Source organism: Podarcis raffonei, chromosome 6 (assembly GCF_027172205.1).
Source record: "Podarcis raffonei isolate rPodRaf1 chromosome 6, rPodRaf1.pri, whole genome shotgun sequence".
Lineage (NCBI taxonomy): Eukaryota > Metazoa > Chordata > Lepidosauria > Squamata > Lacertidae > Podarcis > Podarcis raffonei.
In genome coordinates, this window is record NC_070607.1 from 94,820,224 (window position 1) to 94,844,910 (window position 24,687).

The 24,687-nt window shown below is 47.7% G+C and overlaps 1 protein-coding gene across 1 annotated transcript; it reads right to left on the bottom strand.

Annotated features, from left to right (window-relative positions):
* Positions 1-1,444: 1,444 nt before the first annotated feature.
* On the bottom strand, positions 1,445-20,653 carry LOC128416617 (serine/threonine-protein kinase 35-like). The gene is made up of 4 exons (XM_053394602.1): positions 20,549-20,653; positions 19,278-19,898; positions 12,535-13,284; positions 1,445-1,710 (listed from the first exon to the last, which is right to left on the bottom strand). The coding sequence occupies exons 2-3, from the start codon at positions 19,726-19,728 to the stop codon at positions 12,572-12,574; spliced, it is 1,164 nt and encodes a 387-aa protein (XP_053250577.1). The 5' UTR covers positions 19,729-19,898; positions 20,549-20,653; the 3' UTR covers positions 1,445-1,710; positions 12,535-12,571.
* Positions 20,654-24,687: the final 4,034 nt, after the last annotated feature.

Sequence of the window (24,687 nt, forward strand, 5' to 3'; positions counted from 1 at the left end):
GACAGACACAGAGGTTGTGGCTTAGATCAAGAGCAAAAAGTCTATAGCCTACACTGAGATTTCTTGACAGCTAATTAAATGAGGGTTTTTCTGGGTAGTGTGCAAAGGAAGTTCAACACAAATTGATCCCCAGCGTTAGGAAATCCAGTTGAGACCAGGACTTGCAAATGGTAGGCCTTGAAATAAGCAGGCAAGCCTTCTCAGCCACAAACCCAGGGAAGAATCTGGTTGATTTTTGTCCTGGTTGTGGCTGCCCACATCCCAGAAAGAAGGGGATGCAAAGAGCAAGACAGTAGGAAAAGCAGAGACTTCTTTCATGGCCTTCCAAGAGCCACAGAATAAACAGCACAGCATCTCTTCCAGAGTCTCACCAATCCTGGCCACGGCCACAGCCATCAGCCTCAGTAGTAGTGTGGAGGTATGCGGGCAACCCAGCAAGTGGACTGCCAACAAGTGTTAACCGAATTGCGCTGGCTTGGCAAAGCCGCTCCCTTCACTTCCATGGGTCTGGACAGTGCCTGGAACAAACAGCCTCATCCCCATAGTAGTAGCACCATTGCCAATCAAGACCAATGGAAGAAGAGATGGACAGGATTAGAAACTCCCTCTGCGGCAGCTGGTAAGTTTAGTGTAAAGACCCGCTCATCGCTGGAAGAGCTCAGCTAAAAAACAATTGCTGGAATGCCAGCTAGGAAATGGGATATTTGGAAGAGTTAAGAGTGTTTCAAACTAGAAGACTGCAGGATAGGGAGGGTATTAAGTGTGAGTTTGAGTGGGTTTATGTATAAGTATTTGCTAGCACAAACAAGCCCCAAGGGCAAGCTGGGCTAGGCTTAATACACACTCTCTTTAACACCAAGGCAGTTCTGGGCAAGATCTACCAAGCCAAAGTAGCCAAAATGAACCCAAAGTTAAGGGATCAGTTTGATGTGTCCAGGCTCTCACGGTCATTTAAGTAGCCAAGCAAGCCACCAAACTCATTGGTGGACTTTTCAAGGGCAGAAAAAACACCTGCCCACGTGTGGGCTCTCTTCATCCCCTCCAAATACTACTATGTTCTTGACCTGTGAAATTTGGCAAAACTGCAGGTGTTTCTCTGCCTGTAGTCCTGTGGCCACGTTAAAAAAGGAAAGAGAGTTTATTCTTGTAATCATGACTTCTTATTGCCAAGCTCCACTGGTGAAGAACACTTTTAGGAAAGGGAGAAGGAGAAAGGTTTATCTTTGCTTTTTGTTCCCCAAATAAGCAGCAACCTCTAGAGTTGACAACTTGTGTTCAGCTCTAGGTCTCCCAACATCCCTTCTGAATCTCTTCCAGCTAAAAACAAACACTAAGAAAACCAGATCTTGGACCCAGAGTTCTGGTGTTTAGCAGCAGTAGAAAAAAATGTTTTGCATATCCCAACCCCGTATTTTGTTTAGGTAAAAAAGGAATTCTCCAGAAGTATGTGCACAGATTTAGTTGGTCAGCAAAGCTGAGTGAGCAGAAGCGAGGGGAAGGGGAAAGGGAACAAGGGGAGAGGAAGGGGGGAACATAAATTTGATAAACTTTTAAGAGTCTCAATAATGAAATGGGTTACAACAGCTCCTGCTCCTCTCGTGTGACTTTTAAGAAGAATCTCGAAGCTTAACGTCGCCAGAGATCCCGGTGATCGGCCTGGAGCCTCCTCAGTTTTCCTCTATGCATGTAAGTCGTGGAGATTGTAGGTCCCTGGTGAGAAATCAAGAAAGAGAAAAGAAAATGAATTATGACAACTCTGGTGGAACAAATCCTGGTTACATTTGCTGGCCTCCAAACCCTTTGCATTCCTTTGGCCACAAACAACCAGCCTTGGCAGAGAACAAGGGGCATACCAAGTCCATCGATTTTATGATTCATTTCATAGTATGTACACACTGCCTCACTGTAAAAACATATCCTCAAAGCAGTTTACAAAAAAAGATAAAACATGGAAATTACCAACGAGAAAAGTTAGCAACAATAATTTAAGCCTATCCAAAAGTTAAAATAACAATAGATTAAAAACAGATTTAAACACGCATCAACTTCCTAAACATCTGGGTAGGCTTGTTTAAACAATTTTTGGGGGTCTTATCTTCTTTTTCAAGGAATACAGTCTCCCAGTTAGATGCCAGCAGCAACTGTGGATGTTCAGAAGAAACCAATGAGGCACTTCGACCTCTAACAAGGCAGGGATGTCCTTGACTTTTGTTCAGAGATTCCACCTGCCCCTTAAGAAGATCTTTTAAAATTAAAATATATGCAAACCGCCTTTTAGCCCTAAAACAAGGGCCCCAAAGGCAGTGCACAAAAGACTAAAACCAAATTTAAACAATGAACCAGATTAAGATTGGACCTCCCTAGTGTTGACTGCTGCACCTGGGCTGGGCAATGGTCCCAGTGAAACAGCAAAGAGATCCCCCAGGACCTTGGAGATTAGAGGGACAAGCTTCTGGCCGAGTGTATCAGCATTCTACCAGCGTCACCAGACTCATTTGCAAAGCTGGCTGCGTGTTTTGCTCTGCAGTTTATCCTGTAACTTCTCCGCTGCGGCTCTCAGAGGTCTGTGCGTAATTATAGTGTTTCATCGAAGTTGTAATGGTGGTGGTGGAGGCGGCAGCATCTCTCTCCCCTGAGTGCCGAAAGCAAGCATTTGTAGATTTCCCGGCCAAACACCAACTCCTCTACACTGCAGACGGTGGAGGGGAAGCTGGCTGACTGCTGCAATGCACTGAAGAAGTTCAGAGCACTCGCTTCATCCAAAGGCTAAATCAAGAGTCTCTATATAGTTGCTCTATCTCCTGTCCTCCACACAATGAAACCGTCTGCACCGTTCCAGCTCACCTCCACCTTAAATGGCAGTAGATGCAAGCTGCGCCAACACCGCTGTCACTTGGCTATTACATGATGCTTTACATGCTCAGTTCAAGAGCTACAGTCCCCCAACTAACTGCTAATTTTGGCCTCTTCCAGTGCACACAGTGTTTCAGTTCTGGTTTCATCTGCTCAAGCATCTTGTGGCCTGGGTTTACGGGCAGCTGCACTACCTCGGCCTTGATCTCTTCTACCCTGTGAATTGCATTTTCTTCCCCATTTTGTGTCACCATCTTTTGGATAAGAATCTTATTACACAGTCACTTCTAAACAGAGGCACTGAAAGAGGCTGGGACCAGCAGGGGAGTCATAATGTCAAACTGGACCACGCAACATTCATGCGATTTGTAGTTTTTTGAAAGTAAGCAGGTATGTCCCAAAGTTCACCAGGATCAGGACTGCAGCGGGGGCAGGAAGGGTTAAAGCACCTATCTCCATCTAGATAGCACCTGCTGGGCTTGCTTTTTTACTTTTTTTGAAAAAGCCATTTCGTGCAATTGATATTTGCATGAATGCAACAGTGTCTAGCTTGATCCATAGTCATAAAGTGATAAGCTGAAGGGAACATGCCATAGTGTCCTCTTGCGCCTTCTCAAAGCCACCTCGTGCTTCTGTGAAACTGGCCCTAAACTAGACTCAACGGCACAAGTCTATCCCCAGTGAGAGCTGGTGGGTTGTAAAAGTGAAGGAGAGTTTTTTCCCAATGCAAATCTCATCCCAGCTCACTCTTAAAGTAACATCGCAATTTCGTCAGTTCCTTTACACGGCTATTGTAGGGGTTGCTAGAATGTATTTTCAGTCTTCTGTACACAAAGCCCTTTATAAATGCTAAATATAACATGAATGACATCACATCTAAGTCACTTAGCCCTTGGCTCCCAATGGTGAGAATTAACTGAGCATGGTCAGATTTTCTGTTTAACAGCCCTGCAGCTTAATAGTTCTAAAAGGCACAGGGCTTCCAGGTGTTGCTTTCTGTACTGAATTAGCAGAACAAGACAAGCTTTGCCCCCACTGCACAGACTTCAAGTTAGCCTGGCTGGGAGCGTAAAGAGGCATTAAGCCAATTATTGGGCTCATAACGCAGGCAACCTGCCTCATACCTCGCTGACAAAATGCACCTGGGAGTAAGGTTTAGGCTAGTTTTCACTTCAGCATCCAAACTCAGCAACCAAGTTTCTTGTGACAAACCCTCCAGTGGAAAGCCCAATTAGCTGGAGGAAGCTGCAAGCAGAAAATAATGGTTAAAGGGTATGCGATAATTGGCAATGCATTTTCCCAGGCTCTAATTTTCTTGTTGGATTTGGCAAAGGTGCTTCATAAACGGAGCTTAGATACAGTTAAAATTGGCCCCTTAAGAGAGGAGGGTTCAGGTGAGGCTGCTGCAATTAGAGCAACGTTTAAACAGACAGGGCAACCTATTTGACAAAATCAGCTGAAGCAGAAAGCAGGTAAATTTCGGCCTAAGATGCTGCCTGACCTATCAGACCCTGTGGAATGGGCTGTCATTTCGAAAGCTCTGATTTTGACGTGTCGTTTGAGGCTTTCTACGTACATGACTGTGCACTTGGTGTCACTGCAAATATATCTCTCTCCTGCAAACATCACAGGCCCCCTTACAAAAACTAAAGTTTTGACTCTTCCTAATCCTATTCATCTCTTTCGTCACCTCAGATCTTTGCCAGAAATTCCGATTTTTATGGAATTCCAAATACTGAAATAATCCAAAACTGGTATGTTTGCTGTATTCCACAAACACATACAGACTATGCTTACAAATCAGTGGGCCGGGGAGAAAAACACCCCATTACCTAAATTCCATCAATATGTTTGTGCGTGCCCCCACAGCCCCTCAATGGTCTACCCGAACCCTTGCAATTCGCAGGAGTGAACATGACAACCATCAAGTTAGATCATGGCAATAAGTCTTATGTAAGCCTTTGCAAGATTAATGGTTCTGATCTTGCCAATGGAAGGAAAAGGCTTAGTCACTAGCCCTGACCCTGTGAGAAGGAAGGCCACACCAAGGATCAGTCCTGCCTAATATACAAGTTGGTGCAGATGACAGGCAAACACTCCTGTGTGTCAAAAAACACTTTTTGCAGAGCAAGCAGAGGGCAACAGTCTAGGTGAATTCAAACACCACCAGCAAGAGAAAAGGCATTACAGAGCAGTAGCTCTGGCGAATGCAAAGCTTTGAAATCTTTGTCTTTCCCACTTCAGCTTGCGTTGGGGGAAAGAACCCTACTGCAGATACCGAGAGGCATTTTAGCCCAGCAGATCTCAGTCTTCTGCTGGTTGGACACAACAGCCTTCAGTTCTGAAATCATTCACTTGCGATTTAGCAGGAGCTCATGTGAACAACCAAGCCTCCCTTTCTGTCATAGTTAGGACAGCCTCCCCATTTTACATTAACAAGGAATTGTAGGGTGTGTTCCAACCACTCCTCCTCGCTGCCTGTTCCAGGTCACTGATAGCTCACTGTGAATCTCTGAGGAATTGTGCTGCAGGGATAATACTGGGGTGGGGGTGAGGAGTGTTTACATTATTTACTTATCCCAGGACAGGCATGAGAGACAAGCATGCCCTGACCGAGCCAAAGGTTGGTGACTTTCAGCTCACATCAACCCCTGAACGCAAATGAATCATGCGAGAGGAGGGGCCTATGGCTCACTAATTAAGGACAAGACCAATACGCAATTAAAGTCCCAGGTTCAAATCCATGGAAAATATTTCAGGAAGTAGGGCAGGTAGTGGACATGTACCCCCTTGTCAAACCTCTCACTCACGAGGAAGAATGAATGGGCTAATGGACTGAATAGTCTGGTATAAGGCAGCTCCATAGGCTTGTGGCCCAGGCTAAATGATTATGTTAAGAGCACTGCAACAAGCAAACTCCAGCGCCTGCAGAAATCTGGCCTCAGCTGCCATAGCTCCGTGGGAGAGCATCTGCTTGCAAGCAGAAGGTTGCTGGTTCGATCTCCTGCCTCTCCAGGAAGGATTGGGAGAAACTCCTGCCTGAAATCCTGACAGTCAGTGTAGACAAAACTGCGCTAGATGCACCAATGGTCTGACTCTCTATAAGTCAGCTGCCTGCGTCTCTGTTCTCCAAGGTATTCAGCCAGGATGAGAAGCCAACAGCACCAATGAAAGCAGCGGGAAATCAGTGCCCATCAAAGAACACGACACCCATTTCTAAGAGCACATGGCTGGCACTTTGCTCAGAAGCGAGCAAGGGGGATATGCAGAGTGGCACGTCCCTGCCCCTTACATAACAGGGCAGCCTCTTCTTCACTGCAGCTGCGCTTTGGATGGAGACGCTACCAGCTCTGGGCCCAGGGTGGGTGGAAGAGGCAGCTGGGCCTTAGAATAAACAGCCACAGGGCAGGTCTGTGCCCTCGCAGTGCTTATTACGTTTGCATTTTACCATTCTGAAGCGATGTGCAGGAGGGATTTCCCCCGAGGGCACAGCCTGGTTACGCAACTCAGCAGCAGCATCATGTTAGCAGAGCACGAGTGACTGCAGATGGCAAAACACAGGCTGCCCAAAGCAGGGGCGGGGGGAGAGAAGAGAGAGGAGGGAAAGCAGAAAGGATCTTGGATGCCAGTACCCTCACGCCTCTCAAACCCCCATGAGCAGGAAAAAAAAGAAGAAGTCATCCACATCAGATCAAATACCTACCCAGCCCAGGTTCCAGACACTAGCCAACCTGATGTCTCTAGATGCCCACAAAATAGGACATGGGGACAATAGCTTCTCCTACTGTTCCCAATGGGTTAAACCACAGAGCCTAGGACTTGCCAATCAGATGGTCGGCAGTTTGAATCCCCGTGATGGGGTGAGCTCCCGTTGTTCGGTCCCTGCTCCTGCCAACCTAGCCGTTCGAAAGCACATCAAAGTGCAAGTAGATAAATAGGTACCACTCCGGCAGGAAGGCAAACGGCGTTTCCGTGTGCTGCTCTGGTTCGCCAGAAGCGGCTTAGTCATGCTGGCCACATGACCTGGAAGCTGTACATTGGCTCCCTCGGCCAATAAAGTGAGAGGAGCGCCGCAACCCCCGAGTCGGCCACGACTGGACCTAATGGTCAGGGGTCCCTCTACCTTTACTGTTCCCAATGCCTGGTACTCATCATTTTAGAGGTGGTATACAACCATCATGGCTGGCAGCTATTGACAGCCTTATCTTCCAGGAATCAGCACAAATGCCTTTAGAAGCCAGCTAACCCTTTGTTACATCTTGCGATATAGTTTAATATCGTGCTGTGGAGAAGTACTTCCTTTTGCCCGTTTCCCAAAAAACTTCAAAAGGTTAGTGAGACAGATCTTTCTCTTTGCAAGCAGAGGAAACTGCCTTATACTGAATCAAGATCATGGGTTTATGTAGCTCTGTGGTTTCCCAAACATTTGGGGGCCAACCCCCTCCTTCCATAAACTCAACCCATGCCCTCTACCCTGTAAAAAGATTAAGAATAGCAGTTTGTACAACCCACCAAAGAAGATACTAGCACATTAAAATTGAAAACAGTAACAATTAATTGCACATTTGCTCAAAATCGAATTAAAACTATTTAGGTTGGTTAATTGAACAAAACTGATAACCAGTGATTCCTGCTTTTCAAAGCCTGATAGTCATTTACACCTCCAGGACCACAGTTTGGGAACTGCCAATCTAACTCAACGGTGTCTACACTGACTGCCAGTGGCTCTCCGGGGTAGCAGAGAGGTGTCTTATCTGGAAATGTTGCAGATTTCATCTGGGACCTTTTTGCATGCAAACAGTGCGCTGTATCATTGGGCTATGGAAAAGCCCATAAAGTCCTGTTAGCTATTCCTTGCCAAAACCTATTCTTCTATATGCAATGTTTTTATCCTTAAGAATGCTTTCTACCAATTTAGGAAGTTTTTAACGTGTGACATTTTACTGTATTTTTGGTTTTTATGGAAGCCGCCCAGAGTGGCTGGGGAGGCCCAGCCAGATGGGCGGGGTATAAATAATAAATTATTATTATTATTATTATTATTATTATTATTATTATTATTAGGAAGAACAGACATTAACTGGCCTGCAAGTTCCTTGATCCCTGTCACGCCCATTGGATTCACTTATGACCCTATTATTCTACCAGTTTCAGATACGGCTGCAATTGCATCAGAGACTACCTTATGGATCCAAACTTGAGACAAATTTTAATGTGTGCTTATCCATGGAGGTTGAAGGAGTGAAATTCTTTTATGTTCACTTCTTAGAAAACTTGGAGAAGGTTGCTTAAGAAGAGGATGATAGGAACTTAAAAGATAATAGTTCCCACATCACGCATGGTCTCACAGTGGTACTGAGGGCCCCCCCTCCCCATTGGGCATAATCTCAGATGTATGCAATGTCTCCTAAGGAGATGTGGCAATAGATTGGGGCACAGGATGCATTTTGGCTACATCCACCATCTGGAGAGTACTTTCTTCCTGAAATTTAAAGTCTGCATCAAATATAGGACTGGATAAAGAAGGAAGGTGTGCAGAAGCATGCCGGGCTACATAATGCTGTTTACTCTGAATGACAATTCCACCCACTTTGTCCGCAGGTTTTGTAATGATGTTAGGATTGTGTGAAAGACCTTTCAAACAATCGCGTTGTGACTTGGACAAATTGTCCTTAATTTTGGGACCTTTCTTTTCTAATTTTTCCAAATCTCATAATACCAGTTGGTGAAATAAAGTAAATCATTATTTACTCCAGCTAATACGAATCCGTCCATTTTTTTATTTCACCAATTTCACCTGTGAACAAAGGGGGTGGAATTGTCATTCAAAATAAACAGCAATATGTAGCCATTCGAAATAAGATGGGTTTATGAAACAATTTTATATTCTCCCACCATGCTGATGAAGATCTACGAAACAGCAGTCAATATCTGGAATCTCTGTTCAGTGTTGGACATGATATTTGCTGAATACACTAAGCTCCACAGCTTATCTTTCATCATACAAAGTCTGGTACCTCGCTTCATTTAAAGATTTTCAGAGACTTTGAGACTAAGATTTCATTTTGAACTTGTTATTGTTTGAAGGAATTCTATAAAGATTGTCTATTATGTATGTATATGGTCATCGTGTTGCCTAAACATTGCTGACAGTTCAGCACAGACAGAACTGGGCCAAATTATAGGCCACAGCCCTGACACCAAACCTGGCCAACCCATGGAAAAGTTGTGCACAAGTTTTATTTTAGAACAGTAACAGTTCAACAGGGATTTTTTAAGAAGCTAAACAGGCACCACTAGGCAACACCCCACACAACATTCTTATCTAAGCTCATTCCGGACTGGTGAGCGGAAAGAACAGAACATCACTTTTTATATAACTTCTGGAATGTATGCTGGAGGGCAAGACAGTCCCGACAGCTGAAGGAAATTGGAAGGCAAAGGCTGCCAAGAGCACCTTTCACATAATCTTCCTGGGTAGGAATGAATGAGGTCGCTTTCAGCGCAGAGAGAGGATGCACCTGAAGACAGATTCATTCTTAGGAAGCCAATTCAATGGTTTGGGCTTGTGTGAGGGAGGCCTGCACAACTTGCGATGCAGCAAGCCAAACGGAGCCCTTGAGTCACTTATGGTGGTCTGTTAGGTCCCTAAAAATCCCTTGTTTTGGGGATCGCCAAACAGAAGGTTGTTTGGACCCCTTACGGCTGGTGGGCTGAATTTAGGGCGATGAACCGCTAGCTGTGCAAGCCTGCCCTGGGCAGAGAAAGCTCCCACCATGCCTCACCTTTCTCTGTCCTTCAGGTTATCTAAAGTTTCACTGCTACTTACTAAGTAGTCATCTTTTCATGCTATGTTGTTGTTGTTTAGTCGTTTAGTCGTGTCCGACTCTTCATGACCCCCTGGACCAGAGCATGCCAGGCACTCCTGTCTTCCACTGCCTCCCGCAGTTTGGCCAGACTCATGTTTGTAGCTTCGAGAACACTGTCCAACCATCTCGTCCTCTGTCGTCCCCTTCTCCTTGTGCCCTATACTTGCTCTAAAGATCATATTGACTTGCATTTTGCAGTCCAGTTAAATATTGGCTTTTGCCAATCTACTGTAATAAAATGGAGAAGAACTGGCCTGCCAAGACAAATTTATCACTTCACTTGCTGCAGCATTCAACTACTGTTGCAGCATTCTGATCGCCTACTGAAATTAACAACCATTTTCCATAATTTCAGCCAAGTTCTCTGCACATCCTTGGTAACAGATTGTTTGTATATGGCTTTGCAAATGGTTCAAGGGTCCTCCCATTCCTGAAATGTGAAAGTGTTTTGCAAGCAGTGCTTGGAAGGGAAACAAGATTCCTGTTTCTGCTGTGTTTTCAATTCAGGAGCACGTGGCAGGATTCGGAGAATCAAAAGCATGGTCACTGAGCCCTGCTGACTGGCTAGCTGACTGGTTGCTGGCACCTACTCTGGAGGAGGCTTCCGCCTTCCTGCTGCAAGTACGTGAGAGGGACACAGCTATAAGTACTGTGCGTGCACTGTGCAAAAAGAGCAGGACGGCCCTCGCTCAGCCCTGCGAAGGTGAAGCGAAACAAAGACAACTGCATTCCTTACTGGTGAAGCCAAAAGAGAAGGAAGCCTCTATAAGGAAGCTAATGAGGGACTCTCCAGAAGCAGTTGCATCATGGGTAATTTGTACTGAGGGAAGGGTGGGAACATTGGTTCTGGGTGAAGAAACTAAGGAGAATGGAAGACTTTTAGGGAAGCTTTTAATGTTTAATAGACTATTGTATTTTAATATTCTGTTGGAAGCTGCCCAGAGAGGCTGGGGAAACCCAGCCAGATGGGCAGGATATAAATAATAAATTATTATTATTATTATATTACTTCTCAGGTGTTGGGGAGCACATAGTTCTGCTCTTAAAAATGCCCAATTCAGTAATTCAAAAGTGCGGCTAATGAATGAATGAATGCCTGAACTAGACAAGCTTTCTGCTGTTTTTATTTCATGCCCATATGTTCATATTCAGAAGCTACTGCCCCTTTTCTGCAGTGAACCTGAACATGGGATAGAAGGTGTAAATCACAGAGCTAATAATGGCCATTAACACTCGCCCCTGTTGGGAACAGCTGCATGTCACAAGAGACCTACAGGATCAAACCAAAGGTCCCTCTAGTCCAGAATCAAATTTCCCGCAGCAGCTAACTTAGATGCCTTCTGTAGCTGCCCCCAGCACACACTATTCAGAGGGATACACTGCCTCTGAACATGGCAGTTCTAAAACTTAGCCATCATTCTTAAGCGGAGATAAAAAACAAAGTTTGGCAAAATTCCCCAAGCCATTGCTTAAGGACCCAGAGCATCACAGGACCACTACCCCAACAAGCAAGGGCTCACAGCTGCAGTCACCAGATTGCCATTGGCAGGTGGAAAGAGCATCTTTTAACCTGGCAATTGCAGCATACTTGCCCCGAGTCTGCAGAAGAATGGGGTCCTCTGCCTAATAGTCTGCAGAGATGCTTGGAAAGCACTGAGGCTTTCTCACAGCTCTTGGTGTGTTGCTGTGACTCTGCAAAACAGAGGTGACCCTTCCCCTCCATCCTTCATTGCCTCAGCTCAGAGCTGGAGAGGGAAGGAGCAACTTCCTTTACTCCACTTTCCCTGAGCCTAAAGCACTGAGTGATGTCAAACCAGACTCTGACCTTTCCTCTGCTGCATGTTGCAAGCACAAATCTTTGCTGGCTACCGAAGGCAACTAGTGTCTTGAGGGTCCAACACATACTTGTTTCAGAACACAAAGGGGTTCCTCTGCTGCTTCACATCACCAATATGAAAAAAGCTGAGAGTAGGCCCACCGCCTCAAAGGAGGAGGAAGGACGCACTGAAGTTATTGACCCAGGAGTGACACTGCATTCATAATTTTAGGGTGAAAGGTATCTGCGAGGAAGGGAGTTCACCAACCTTTCTTATAAACAGCAGCTCACTGCTCTCATATAAGCAATCAAGTATGCTGCCTTTAGGGCTGCAATGTTTAGCCAATTAGAGCACTGGTTAAATGTGTTTATCTATTAAACACACTCCTGATTAATTGAGCATTTAAAAAAAGGTTTTGACATGACTATAAAAACTGCAGGTGGCAAGCAACATCTTGGAAGAGGCTTTCTCCCTTTTCTTGAACACAGGATGAATGCTTCTTTCAAGGTGATGTCTGCTGTTATTTCAAAAACAATGCTTTTTACCTGTATGCAAATTCATACAAATACTTGCCTTTGTATACAGGGTTCACGGTATCCTTGTAACAACAAGGACCTGATTTTTAGTGGTTCAGCATCTTGCTCCTTAATCTCATTCACTGCACAGAACCTCATCTTATTCAGGTAAAGGAAGGGAGCAGACACTGCTCTTGCACCATTTGAACAGCATTAGAGAGCAGAGCTGTAGGTTATGTTTTATTATTTATGGAATTTATATACCGCCCTATACCTGGAGTTCTCAGGGTGGTTCACAGAACAATCTTTTCAATGGTCATTAAAGGGGAAAACCAAGGTAAACCAGGTGGAAATGCTATCAAAGGAATAAATTCTTAGGCAACTGAATGTCTCTATAGCCCCAAGCAGCTTAACAGACAGAAAATGGCTTCATTGCCCCACTAAGTTGTGCAGAGAAGAGAGACACTGCAGAGCACTTACCCCAGTTTTCAAAGCACACCAACACTTTGACCTGAGTTTAAGCAGCACAAGTAACCTGGTCCATCCTGGATTCAAGCTCAAAGGCATCGGGTCGGTCCTGCGGGTTAGCAGCCAACATGTCTTTCAAGAGCTGCTTGATCCCCTCGGACATGGAAGTCCTGCGTTTCTGGGGGATGTGCAACTCCATCTTTGGGTTTTCTAGCAGCGCCTCCCCAACGGGCACAATCTCAGTCCCCTGCTTGATGTAGGTCCCCAGCAGCTCCTTCTTGGTCTCGGCATCGATGAACGTTATCCTCTCAATCATTGCCCAGATGATGATGCCCAGGGCAAAGATGTCCGCCTTGGCAGTGTAGTGCCCCTCCCAGACCTCAGGAGCCATGTAGAAGTCTGAGCCGCAAGCCGAAGACAGCCAGTATTTGTTCACATTCACATTTTTGTTATCGTTCCCCCCGTCCTTGCCTCGAGCAGTCAAGCCGGCGCACACCTTGCTGAGCCCAAAGTCTGCCACCTTGAGGACAGGAGCGCCCGACTGCTCCGTGATGAGGATGTTGTCCGGCTTCAGGTCTCTGTGCACAATGTGGTTCTTGTGAAGGAAGGCAATGGCGCTCGTCAGCTGCAACATGAAACTCTTGTTGGTGGCCGGGTCCGGCCTGCGGGAAAGGATGTACTGGTTCAGGTCTCCCCCTTCGCAGTACTCCATGACGAACCAGAGATAACAAGGTTCTTCAGCATAGCCCAGGATCCTCTCACCTTGCCGGGGGAAGAGAAAGGAGAAGGAGAAGGGTTACTGCATGAGCAAGACGGGGAGACTACAAAGATAAATCGGAACCTGGGAAAGGAGTGTGCAATTGGACAGCACATCTTCCTAGCACTGTCCCAGAGGTCTATTCTACACAAAACTAAACCGATCTATTTTGTGAAAACTGGATGTGCAGTAGTGAATCCATCACTGGAGGCCCTGTCAACAGGTCAGGACATGGCCTGGCTCTTTGATGAACACAGATGAACAGACATGCTTTCAGAAATCTCTCTATTAAAGATCAACACACTTTTGACTTCTGTGCAACATTTCAGATCTCACAGGAACAGACCTCCAGCAATATTCTGACATCCCGCGGGCAATATTTTAATACACTTTCTCCCATGCTGACTAGCAGCTATCTCCTAGGCACCCTCTTCCAAGGCCTCTACCACAAAAGCACCACAGAAATGGCTGCCGGGGTGTGTTTCATTGTAAACAATGACTTGGAGCCATCTGACTGAACTGGCTGCTTGAATGGGAAGGCAGGTAGTCCTCACCAGCACGCAGCCCATCAGCAGATGGAATTTATTAAATCCAGGAGACAAGTTATTGCTCAATCAAGCTAATCTGGTTTCGCTTTTGAAACGAAAAGCATTTGATACCATATTACAAAGGCTATGCCCTGTGTGCATTTTCCTGTGGTGTGTGTATGTTTTTGTGGGGTGAGTGCTGCACACTGTGAGGGTGGATGTACCTTAGCCAGAGGAAGAGAGGGATGGTGATCCTGTTTCTGTGGTTATGGTTGGAGGGGAAGGGTCCAAATGTTTGTGGACCATACCTTTTTTCAATCCTCCATCCACTGTACAGGTATTTTGTTGCCAGGCTACTGACTCATTTCCCTGGAAACATATTAAAAGTCTAAGTATGCCACTATGTTTTTGTTATTCTGAGATGCTATTCTTTCATCTGGTATTACAGCCTCTTAGTTCCATTACAGTGGTACCTTGTGTTACGGACAGGATCCGTTCCGGAGGCCCGTCCATAACATGAAAAGCCCACAACTTGACGCGCTGTGTCTGCGCAGGCGCGATTTAGCGCTTCTGCGCATGTGGCAAAACCCGGAAGTAACCCATTCCAGTACTTCTGGGTTGCCGTGGGATGCAAGACGAAAACACACAACCTGAAGCGGATGTAACATGAGGTATGACTGTATTACATATATGTTTATATGTTGGGAAACCACTTAAGACAGTACTAAGCGATATATAAATATATGAAATAATAACACTCCTGCATGTAAGCTTTGAATTGCTTTTCCTTTTCCTACTGAAATGTCTTTTGGGCTCTCGCACATCTTGTCGCTCCACCTTGCAGCAAGCCAAGGGCCTTGGGAAGAGTGCAAGATAGCATAACAGACCTTCCAAAGAGAAGACGCCAAGTATGACCAAACAGAACCAGAGATAAGTTGCTCCCAGGTCTTTGATAACAGCCTCCATAATAGTGAGGAGCACAGGCTATTTGCATAAACAAGTCTGTTCCCATGACTACTGCTATGGTAATTGAAGGCTATATCACCACTTGGCTATCCTGCCCTGTCAACAGCAAGCAGGAAAAACTTTAGAAAGAAAAAAAAATACATGAAAAAGGGTGTGGGCTACAGGCCTCTAGAAGGATTTGATTGTATACAGGGGGAACGGGCGGAAAAAGAGAGTATTCTTTCCTGTTATAAGCTGGAGGTGAACAAGAGGATGAGAGGGAAGGCAGTGAGAAAATGGAAACTGAAGAGACCGTTGCTGCACTCAGAAAATAAAAATCAGAAGGTCTTATGGGCGTCACTCCATTCACTAAATTACAAGCCACGCAGGTGCTCCCCCTGTTCCATTAATGCCTCAAACCTAAGGTTTTTTTCCCTTCTAAAGAAAAACATGAAGTTTGTAACATAACCAAGATGAAACAATTTAATGTTTCGGTTGTTCCGTCTCAAGTATTAAACACGGTAAGCAATTTCATAGCCAGTAATGGGCCATGAGGAATACGCATCCATTTGGAGCGTCCTTTGCAATTAACAGCCACACGGTATAAACAGCCACACACAGAAACTGTAACCCCTATGCACACTTACCTGAAAGAAAGCCTAGCTGAACACAATTAGAATTACTTTCAAGTCAATGTGTGTAGGATTGGACTGTGAAATCCCTCATTTGAAGTTTTCATCCCCAAAAAGTTTTTGATTTGAGTTTCTACTGAAATGAGGCTGCATTTTAATGCTGTACTTTAATCTTGTTTTTAAGTTGTATTTTGATCAATTGTTTTTATACCTGGTGTTAGCCACCCTGAGCCCGGACTTGGCTGGGGAGGGTGGGGTATAAATAAAAATTATTATTATTATTATTATTATTATTATTATTATTATTATTATTATTATTACTACTACTACTACTACTACTACTACTGCTGCTGCTGCTGCTGCTAAGATGCCTAGTGCACATTAGCAGAAAGTCAATTCATCAAAACTAGCTAAACGGCTATGGGAAAAGCACCCCTCTCCCATATTTATTAGACACACTGGAGGGTTAGCGATCACCTTCTCTTTCCAATGTTGAGTGACACCCCCCCCCCATGTTGTGTTGACGAGGCAACAGTGAGTGACTAGCCGTGAGTTCGAGGCAATAAAGCAAGAAACTCAAAAGGTTGCCAACGCACAGCAAATGGATGCTGCACGTTTTTCTGTGGTGCCCATTTGGGCATTTTGTGAGCTCCCGCATGGCACGCAGCTGAGCAGGCTCTGTGGCACGCCAGCCGACACGTGAAGGGGCTTGGCTTAGCTATAATAAGCCAGCTCTGTACACTGACAGTTTGCCTTGCAAAGAGCACACAGTCCAGCACAAGCTCAGACTGGGTGATGCTGCACATTGTCCAAGGCTGCACATTGCCTACACACATGCTCCACACACATGCTCTCTCTTCTCCCCATCCCCCACCCCCACCGCTCTCCACACGCGGTAGATTTACTTGGGTCTAAGGAATGCCCTTTATTAAAAGACGCAGGCTACGCTAAATGTAGAGAAATAATAAAAGAAAATCTGTGGCAACCTTCTGCTAAAGAATTGTCCCACAGAAAGATCAGTTGCTGTTTGCTCTCTTTCCCTCCTTATTAGGCACCTCACCCCCCAAGAGGATCATCCTCACCACCTGAGCCTTCGGCGTAATTGTGGTGCCTGCTATTCCAAAGGGCTTGGCAACAGTGACTCCTGACGGCATACGAGGTTGACTAGTGTGGAGGTGGACCACTAGGGACAGGAATACAGACCGAGGTGGTGGTGGTGGGAGTTGGGTATGAGGAAAGAAATAAAGCTATTTCCAGGAGGTCTCTGCTCATCCCAAAGGAAATGAACTACTATCAGAGGAGAGATGAGGGACAAGGAGATAGGTGCGCATGTGTAGAGGGTTAGATATATGCATTAAAATGACTCTTTCACACACTAGACTGGCCTGAACAAAGTTGGAAAAATATTTACAGGTGGGCTGCAAGCTAATTGCTCGTTCCAAAGATCATGTTGAGATCTTTAGGAGCTCTTTATTGCACTGACTGAAGCCACCATGAGATGCAGCTTCAACTTATGAAGTCAGGAAGGCAAAAAGGGGGAACAGAAAAGACAACAACTGCAAAGAACCATCAAAGACACACACACACACACACACACAACTGTTAAGCAAACTTTCTGAGGATTTTTATAAAAAAGCACTTCAGGGGCTGGTATTTTGTAAGCATTCACTCATCTTTGCAGGGCCTACATACTCAGTGCTCTCTCTGAGGAAGGTCTCTGTACATGATTCAGGTCTCTGTACATGATTCAGTCAGCTTGGATTTGGAGAAGGGACCTAAGAGGACCACATGCAAATTTCCTATACAGTGGTACCTCAGGTTAAGTATTTAATTCGTTTCGGAGGTCCGTACTTAACCTAAAACTGTTCTTAACCTGAAGCACCACTTTAGCTAATGGGGCCTCCTGCTGCCACCGCAGCGCCGCAGGAGCACGATTTCTGTTCTCATCCTGAAGCAAAGTTCTTAACCTGAAGCACTATTTCTGGGTTAGCGGAGTCTGTAACCTGAAGCGTATGTAACCTGAGGTACCACTGTACTCAGGGAATAGGCACAGCTCAGTGGTAAGAACATAAGAAAAGCCAGTGGTCAATTTAGTCTAGCATACTGTTCTCACAGCAGCCAGCGCACTGCTGGAGGTAGAACTTAGCCACACTGTCTATGTCCCACTGAGGATGTGCCCATCTTTCCCCATGACTCTTTGCGCTATAACCAAAAGAGTCCAGCAGGGCTGGTCCAATAAAAGGGGTGAAGCAAGATCTACACCAGGAAGTGTGTGTGTGTATTACATTGAGACTTGCTACCCCGATGGATCCTGCCACCCGAAGCAGTCATCTCACAGATGGTCTGGCCCTGGGGTCCAGTATATTGTAGGATGTGTAAGCAAGATGCTTAGCACCCCCTTCTCATACTTGTTTTAAAACTGTGTACCTATTACATATAAAGATCCATTCATGGGCCCCAATACTTTGGTGTATGCACACACCAGGCATCTACAGCGGACGCTCGGGTTGCAAACATGATCCGTGCAGGATGCACGTTCGCAACCTGCAGCGTTCGCAACCCGCATCTGCACACGCCCGGGTTGCGATTCGGCGCTTCTGTGCATAGCGTGATTTAGTGCTTCTGCGCATGTGCGACCGCCGAAACCTGGAAGTAACCTGGTCCTGTACTTCCAGGTTTCGGCGATCCGTAACCCAAAAAAAACGCAACCTGGAGTGGCTGTAACCTGAGGTATGACTGTATAGGGAACATTGCATAGGGATTTTTCTCTGTCCCTCCCCCAACATCTCCACAAGGTCCAGTACCTTGAAGTGTATGCATATACAGCCATACCTCGGGTTGAAGTCGCTTCAGGTTAAGCTTTTTCGGGTTGCGCTCCGTGGCGACCCGGAAGTAATGGAGCGCGTTGCTTCCGGGTTTCGCCACTTACGCAGACGCTCAAAATGACATCACGTGCATGTGCGGAAGCGGCAAATCACGATCCGCGCACGCGAGTTGCATTCGCTTCAGGATGCGAACAGGGCTCTGGAACGGATCCTGTTCGCATCTAGAGGTACCACTGTACAGAAGTTTCATGTGCCACGCAACCGCTATTTACGCACCTTTTTGCTTCTGCTACGAACACAAAGGGCAGTTTGCAGGATCCATCCCTTAAATGTAGCCACACAAGATTACTCCACATAAGGCACCCTAGGAAGGATTCCCCTCACATACACACCTCAGTTTAGCGAGAGGAAGTTTAGCAGACCGACCTGGGGAGAAAAAACTCCCCCCTTTCCATAGAGTCTTGCCCTGAACCAAACCTCCAGTACCCCTCCTTTCACCAGATGCCACTTAACATAATAAGAGGCTGGCTGTTGGGATCAGGCCTTTCAAGGCGGAAGGGGCACCTGTCCTCTGCCCTCACCCCCCCCCCAGAAGAAAACTCGCAAGCAGGAAGTAGGCATTCCCAGACACCCAACACATGGGCAGCATTAGGCCCAGTGCATTAAGCACCCCATTTTAAGGCACAAGCGACTTGCAAACTACTCCGGGGATCATTTCCCCAGAGCAGCATGCAGATCGAAAGAGCAAAACAAACTGAAAGTGGAGGGAAGGGGACGCGCGGACCTGCTGCAGCGTGCACGCGCGTGTGCTGGGCCTGTACAGAGCAGCAGCAGCAGCCTCCTTACCTTTGCACAGGATCCTCGCCCAGCACACCCCCTCCCTCCGAGGAGCGCCAGCAAAGGCGGGGGGGAGGGACTCTCCCGGGGTGGGCCCCTTACTCCCGAGGTGGGGCATTTCCTCCCGAGGTATGCAGGGCGAGGGCTGGGGGTTTTTTGGGGTGACCCTCCATGGGTGGCCCTCCTCCCCCCCGGGTGGTATATGGCGCCCCTCCCCCCCCCCGCGGCCTACCTTTGAGGGAGGTCTCGACGAGGCGGAGGTAGAGGGCGCTCTGCTTGTTGCCGTGGCTCATGCGCTGCCCGAGGCCGTCTCTCTGCAGGACGCACTCCTCGAAGCGCACCACGTTGGGGTGTCGGCGGCGGAGGCTGGTCAGGGCCCAGAACTCGGCCAGCGCCAGCTCCACGTTCTCGGGCGCGTCGCAGCGGATGCGCTTGACGGCCAGGCGGGCCCCGCTGCGGCCCGACACGGCCTCGTACACCACGCCGTAGGCGCCGCGCCCGATCTCGGCCACCAGGCGGTAGCGCGGCGGGGAAGCCGCCGCCTGGCTCGGGCCGCCTCCCAGCTCCATGGCGGTAGCGGCGGCGGCTCCCTCCTTCAGCAGCGGCGCGGCCCGCTCGCGCCTCAAGCGCCGCTCCGGCAGCCTTTGTGTCCCTCGGCGGCCGCCGTCGCCGCCCGTTTCCATGGCAGCGCCGCGGCGGGGCCTAGCTGGTGGGGCCGCCGCCGTCGTCGTGGCCGCGGCCGGGGGAGCCCCCTCTTCATCCCGCCCGCCCGGCTGCTCCGGGACGGGGCTCGGCCGCTCCTCGGGCTCGCCGCCGCCGCCTCGGACGCGCTTCCTCCGGGCCGCCTCAGGAACTGCGGAAGGGAGAGGAGGGGGGGCGGCGTCGGGTGCGAGGCGAAGGTGGGGGAGAGAGAGAAACACACACAAGGGCGGCTGGTCAGTGAGGAGAGAAGCGCGTCGGGGGATGGGAGAAGCGAAAGGTCGGAGGGGAGAAAGCGCGCCCTGCCTGCCCCTTTAAAAAGCGCGCAGCCAATCGCCGCTCGCGGCAGCCAGGTGGAAGTCGGGGCGGGGGAGAGAAGCGGGCCGTACCATCTTCCCCATCGGAAGGGGGAGGGGGACGGAGCAACCCCTTCTCAAAACCCGAACGAGAGCCGCCCTTCTCCCCAGCGCGGATTGCTTTCGCGGGAGGAACGTTAAATAATAACGCGCGTAATAAACCCTTTCCTCCGCCGTAGCGCGAGGTGAGCCGAGAGCACCCGTCGTTAACCCCCCCTCCCCCTTCGGAATAGCTCGCTCCCTTCTTGGACTGTCAACATTTCATTCATAGCTTCAGGGAGGCGGACGAGTCCATTCTGCAGCTTGGGATGGGGAACGGGAGATCAGCCCATTCAGATGCTCCATTGTATTGCTTTCCCTACTCCCTTACTTGACAACTCTTGCAACCCTGGATTTTTTGGGGGTGGGGGTGGGGCAACTGCTGGACCGCAAAGAAACCTCGACTTACCTGGAACGAGGAGACGACCCTCTCCCTCCTCTGAGCGCCCCCTCCCCAGCTTGCGTGGTTGGAGGTGTCGGTTCCCAAGCTGAGAAGGAAGAAAGGGAGGCGAGGGAGATGCTCTGAACCTCTGAATGGATGCAGAGACGCTGCGAGCTTAGCTGATGCTGTCGCTAGGAGAGGAGCGAAAGAGGTGGACGGCGGGGAATGGGGGGGGGGAGGGGATCATTGCATAAGCCCCCTTATGTAATAGCAACTGGCCATCCCCGGTGAGGGGAGAGAGGGACATGCAGGCAGGCAGGCAAGCAACATCTGCTTATCCTCACGAAGAGGCACCAAAAGCGGTGCGTGCGCTACTGCCTGGGAACGGGGGTATGAACCTGGGAGGGAAGACTCGCCTCTTTCCCTTGGTGGGTTTTTCAAATTGGAAGGGGAGGGGAATTATTTAATCTGAATGCAAACTTCCCTTAAGTTTAGGAAAGGCCATAGCTCGATGGTGGAGCGTTACACAGCACGCAAAAGATCCCAGATTTCAACCCCCAACAACTCCTGCTGTTACTGATTTGCAGGATTTCTTTGCTGCCGTAAAACAGATGAAGACCCTGATGGCTGACACCCACCAACAGCACATGTAGGTTTATGGGAACACTTGATGCACTAATCATCTGTTCTGGGGAAAACCTAACTACTTTGATAATAGTTTTTTTTTAAAAAAATGTTCAGTAGCACCTTAGAGACCAACTAAGTTTGTTCTTAGGGACGCGGGTCGTGCTGTGGGTTAAGCCACAGAACCTAGGGCTTGCCGATCAGAAGGTCGGCGGTTCAAATCCCCACGAGGGCGTGAGTCCCTGCTCCTGCCAACCCAGCAGTTCGAAAGCATGAAGTGCAAGTAGATAAATAGGTACCGCTCCGGCGGGAAGGTAAACGGCGTTTCCGTGCGCTGCTCTGGTACGCCAGAAGCGGCTTAGTCATGTTGGCCACATAACCCGGAAGTTGTTTGCCGGCTCCCTCGGCCAATAAAGCGAGATGAGCGCCGCAACCCCAGAGTCGGCCGCGACTGGACCTAATGGTCAGGGGTCCCTTTACCTTTACCTTAAGTTTGTTCTTGGTGTAAGCTTTCGTGTGCATGCACACTTATTCAGAATTGTGCATGCACATGAAAGCTTATACAGTCATACCTCTTGTTACATTAGCTTCAGGTTACATCTTTTCAGGTTGTGTCCCTCGGTGACCCGGAAGTACCGGAAAGGGTTACTTTTGGGTTTCGCCGCTCGCGGATGTGCGCAAAGTGACATCATGCACAGAAGCGGCGAATTGCAACGTGCGCGTGCTGCGTTCCTTTCAGGTTGTGAACGGGGCTCTGGAATGGATCCCGTTCGCAACCAGAGGTACCACTGTACAAAGAACAAACTTAGTTGGTCTCTAAGGTGCTACTGGACATTTTTTTAAAAAAAATTATATGTATTTCGACTGTGTCAGACCAACACGGCTACCTACCTGAATCTAGTACTTTGATAATGTTTACGTTCATGCCTATGTTCTTTCTTTTGAAAATTAATAAACTATTAAAGGGGGTGGGGGGACAGATGAAACCACTTCAATCATAAAATGACAAAAATACAACAACAGCCCAAATGGAACAGAGCTGTATAAATCCAGGTAGCCCTGGAAGAGACCCTGGTCTGAAATACTGCTGTCATTCAGTGTAGACAGTACCAAGCTAGATGGATCAATGATAAAGCAGCTGTCTACGTTACTATGATGACACATCTAACACAGAAGTTTTTCTGATGCTTTTAAAACCAAGCACATGCTAGTCTTCTGGAATGTATTGGTTACATGAACTTTTGCCAATCTGACCCTAACCATGATTTCCTGGGGATGTTACTTCTGTTTTGGAATGACAACTTTGCAAAGTGGCTTATCGGCAGGTGCTCCAAAGTGCAAATGCCTTTTTAATGTATTTTTTAAGATTGCATTTCCAAATAAAAACCAGAAGCAGAACACAATAGAAGTGCTGGAACTCTCAACTCGCTTGCAGTTTGCTGAGTTTGTCCTCACAACTTGGTGAGGTGTCACCTGAGGAATGGCAGCTGCTTGGCAGACCCTTAATCCTCATCAAAAGGGAGGGCTAATATGTGGCAGTGAGGCAGTGCGTGGGCTTTGCATATAGAGCAGGACCCACAGTTCAGTCCCCAGGATCTCCCAGTCAATGTCAAACTGACATAGCTTTATTTTTATTTAACAAAATTGGCACGCGGCTTGTTTGTGAAAACAACAACCCACCAACCCGCTAAGCAATCTACAAAAATAGAGAATATTAATGCTATCAATAAAAAAAAGGAAATGCCTCTGGATTTGAGCTGCAATCCGCCAAGGCAGCTAGACAATACCAGATGGTGAGTCTTGGTATAAGGAAGCCACATATCAAGTTGGCGTGAACCTGCTGGAGTCTCATCAATTCAACACAACAAAGCACTGCTAAAAGCCTAGTCTTAGGTAGCAGAGGTGACCTTCAAGCAGGATAGATTGTCATGGGCTTAGACCAGTAGTGGGGGAACCCTCAGGTCATGGAGGCTGAATGTAGCCCTGGAGGCGCCTCTTTTTGTGCTTGGGATTCCCCAAGCCACTCCTCCTTACGCCACACCCATTACTAGCCCTGCTTTGTTCAAAGGCTTTTGCCTGGTTGGAACAGGTCCTTGGACTCTGCTTGGCCAGATGAGGGAAGGATGTTTGTGTGCACATGTAGAACCCCCTGACACTTGCTTAGATGGAACATAGCTTATTGTAAGAACCAAGTTGTGGGACGCGGGTAGCGCTGTGGGTTAAACCACAGAGCCTAGGACTTGCCGATCAGAAGGTCGGCGGTTCGAATCCCCACGACGGGGTGAGCTCCCGTTGCTCGGTCCCTGCTCCTGCCAACCTAGCAGTTCGAAAGCATGTCAAAGTGTAAGTAGATAAATAGGTACCACTCTGGTGGGAAGGTAAACTGCGTTTCCGTGCGCTGCTCTGGTTCACCAGAAGCGGCTTAGTCATGCTGGCCACATGACCGGGAAGCTTTATGCCGGCTCCCTTGGCCAATAAAGCGAGATGAGCGGCGCAACCCCAGAGTCGACCACGACTGGACCTAATGGCCAGGGGTCCCTTTAAGAACCAAGTTCATAGCTCTGCCCACGTCCATAGCTCTGCATATGGTCTCTGGAAGGTTGGGCAGGAGCGAATGTGGCTTTTTGGTTGAAAAAGTACCCTTGCTCCTGGCTTAGACAGAAATGGACCTGACTCTGCACAAGGCAACTGCTCCAGATTAGAGTGATCAAGCTCATCTACGTATCATGTCTTTCAATTTCACCTGCCACCATAATCTGTCCGAGGGAAACGCTCACTTTGACACATTCCATTTTCCATAACGTTAGGGTTCCACATTTGCTGAGACACCACTGTCATTTTCTTAATGTTCTTCAACGTATTATTATCCTGAGGGCATGATGCTTTTCAAGATGCCTACGGTCAGCAAGGAGTCCCAAGCAGCCTGCATAAACTTAACACAGAGCTTTTCAATCTTGGTCACATCCATTTTAATCCATCATGGCTGCTCTACGGTTTGCTGAAACTGATGGTTCCCCAGGCCTTGTAGGGCTCAGATTAACACCCACCTCTTGGCAGAGGGTAGGTTAGGGAGCAGGAACAGAATGCACCATATTTTTCTGCAAGTCTAGCCATGACCAATTTCCTTCTGGGCCCATTTCAAGATGTTGCAATTAAAGCCCTCTCTGACTTTTAAAAGTTAAAGTGTTGGACTTGGGGATTCGACCCAAGGTTTCCCTTGGCCATCAGCCATGAAGCTCACTGGATTGCTTCTTGCAAGTCACAGCCTCTAGCCTCATAACAGTGTTGCTGGAAGGAGAAGGAGGCACTCCTTGTAGGAGATTCAAATGCAATAACTAAAAAGACGCATTCAACACAATAGGTCAGGCCGCTATCTTAGGGGAATGGACACATCAAAGAAGGCGTGTTCATCTCTTTCATGGACCATGCCTGACCAAAGGGTCAAAGGCAGCACCAGCTCCCCTGTAGCACCCTGCAATTCAGGTTTCATTTCAAGTGCATCGCTTTGCTTCACTCACCTTCTTCCCTCCCATGTCTTGGGT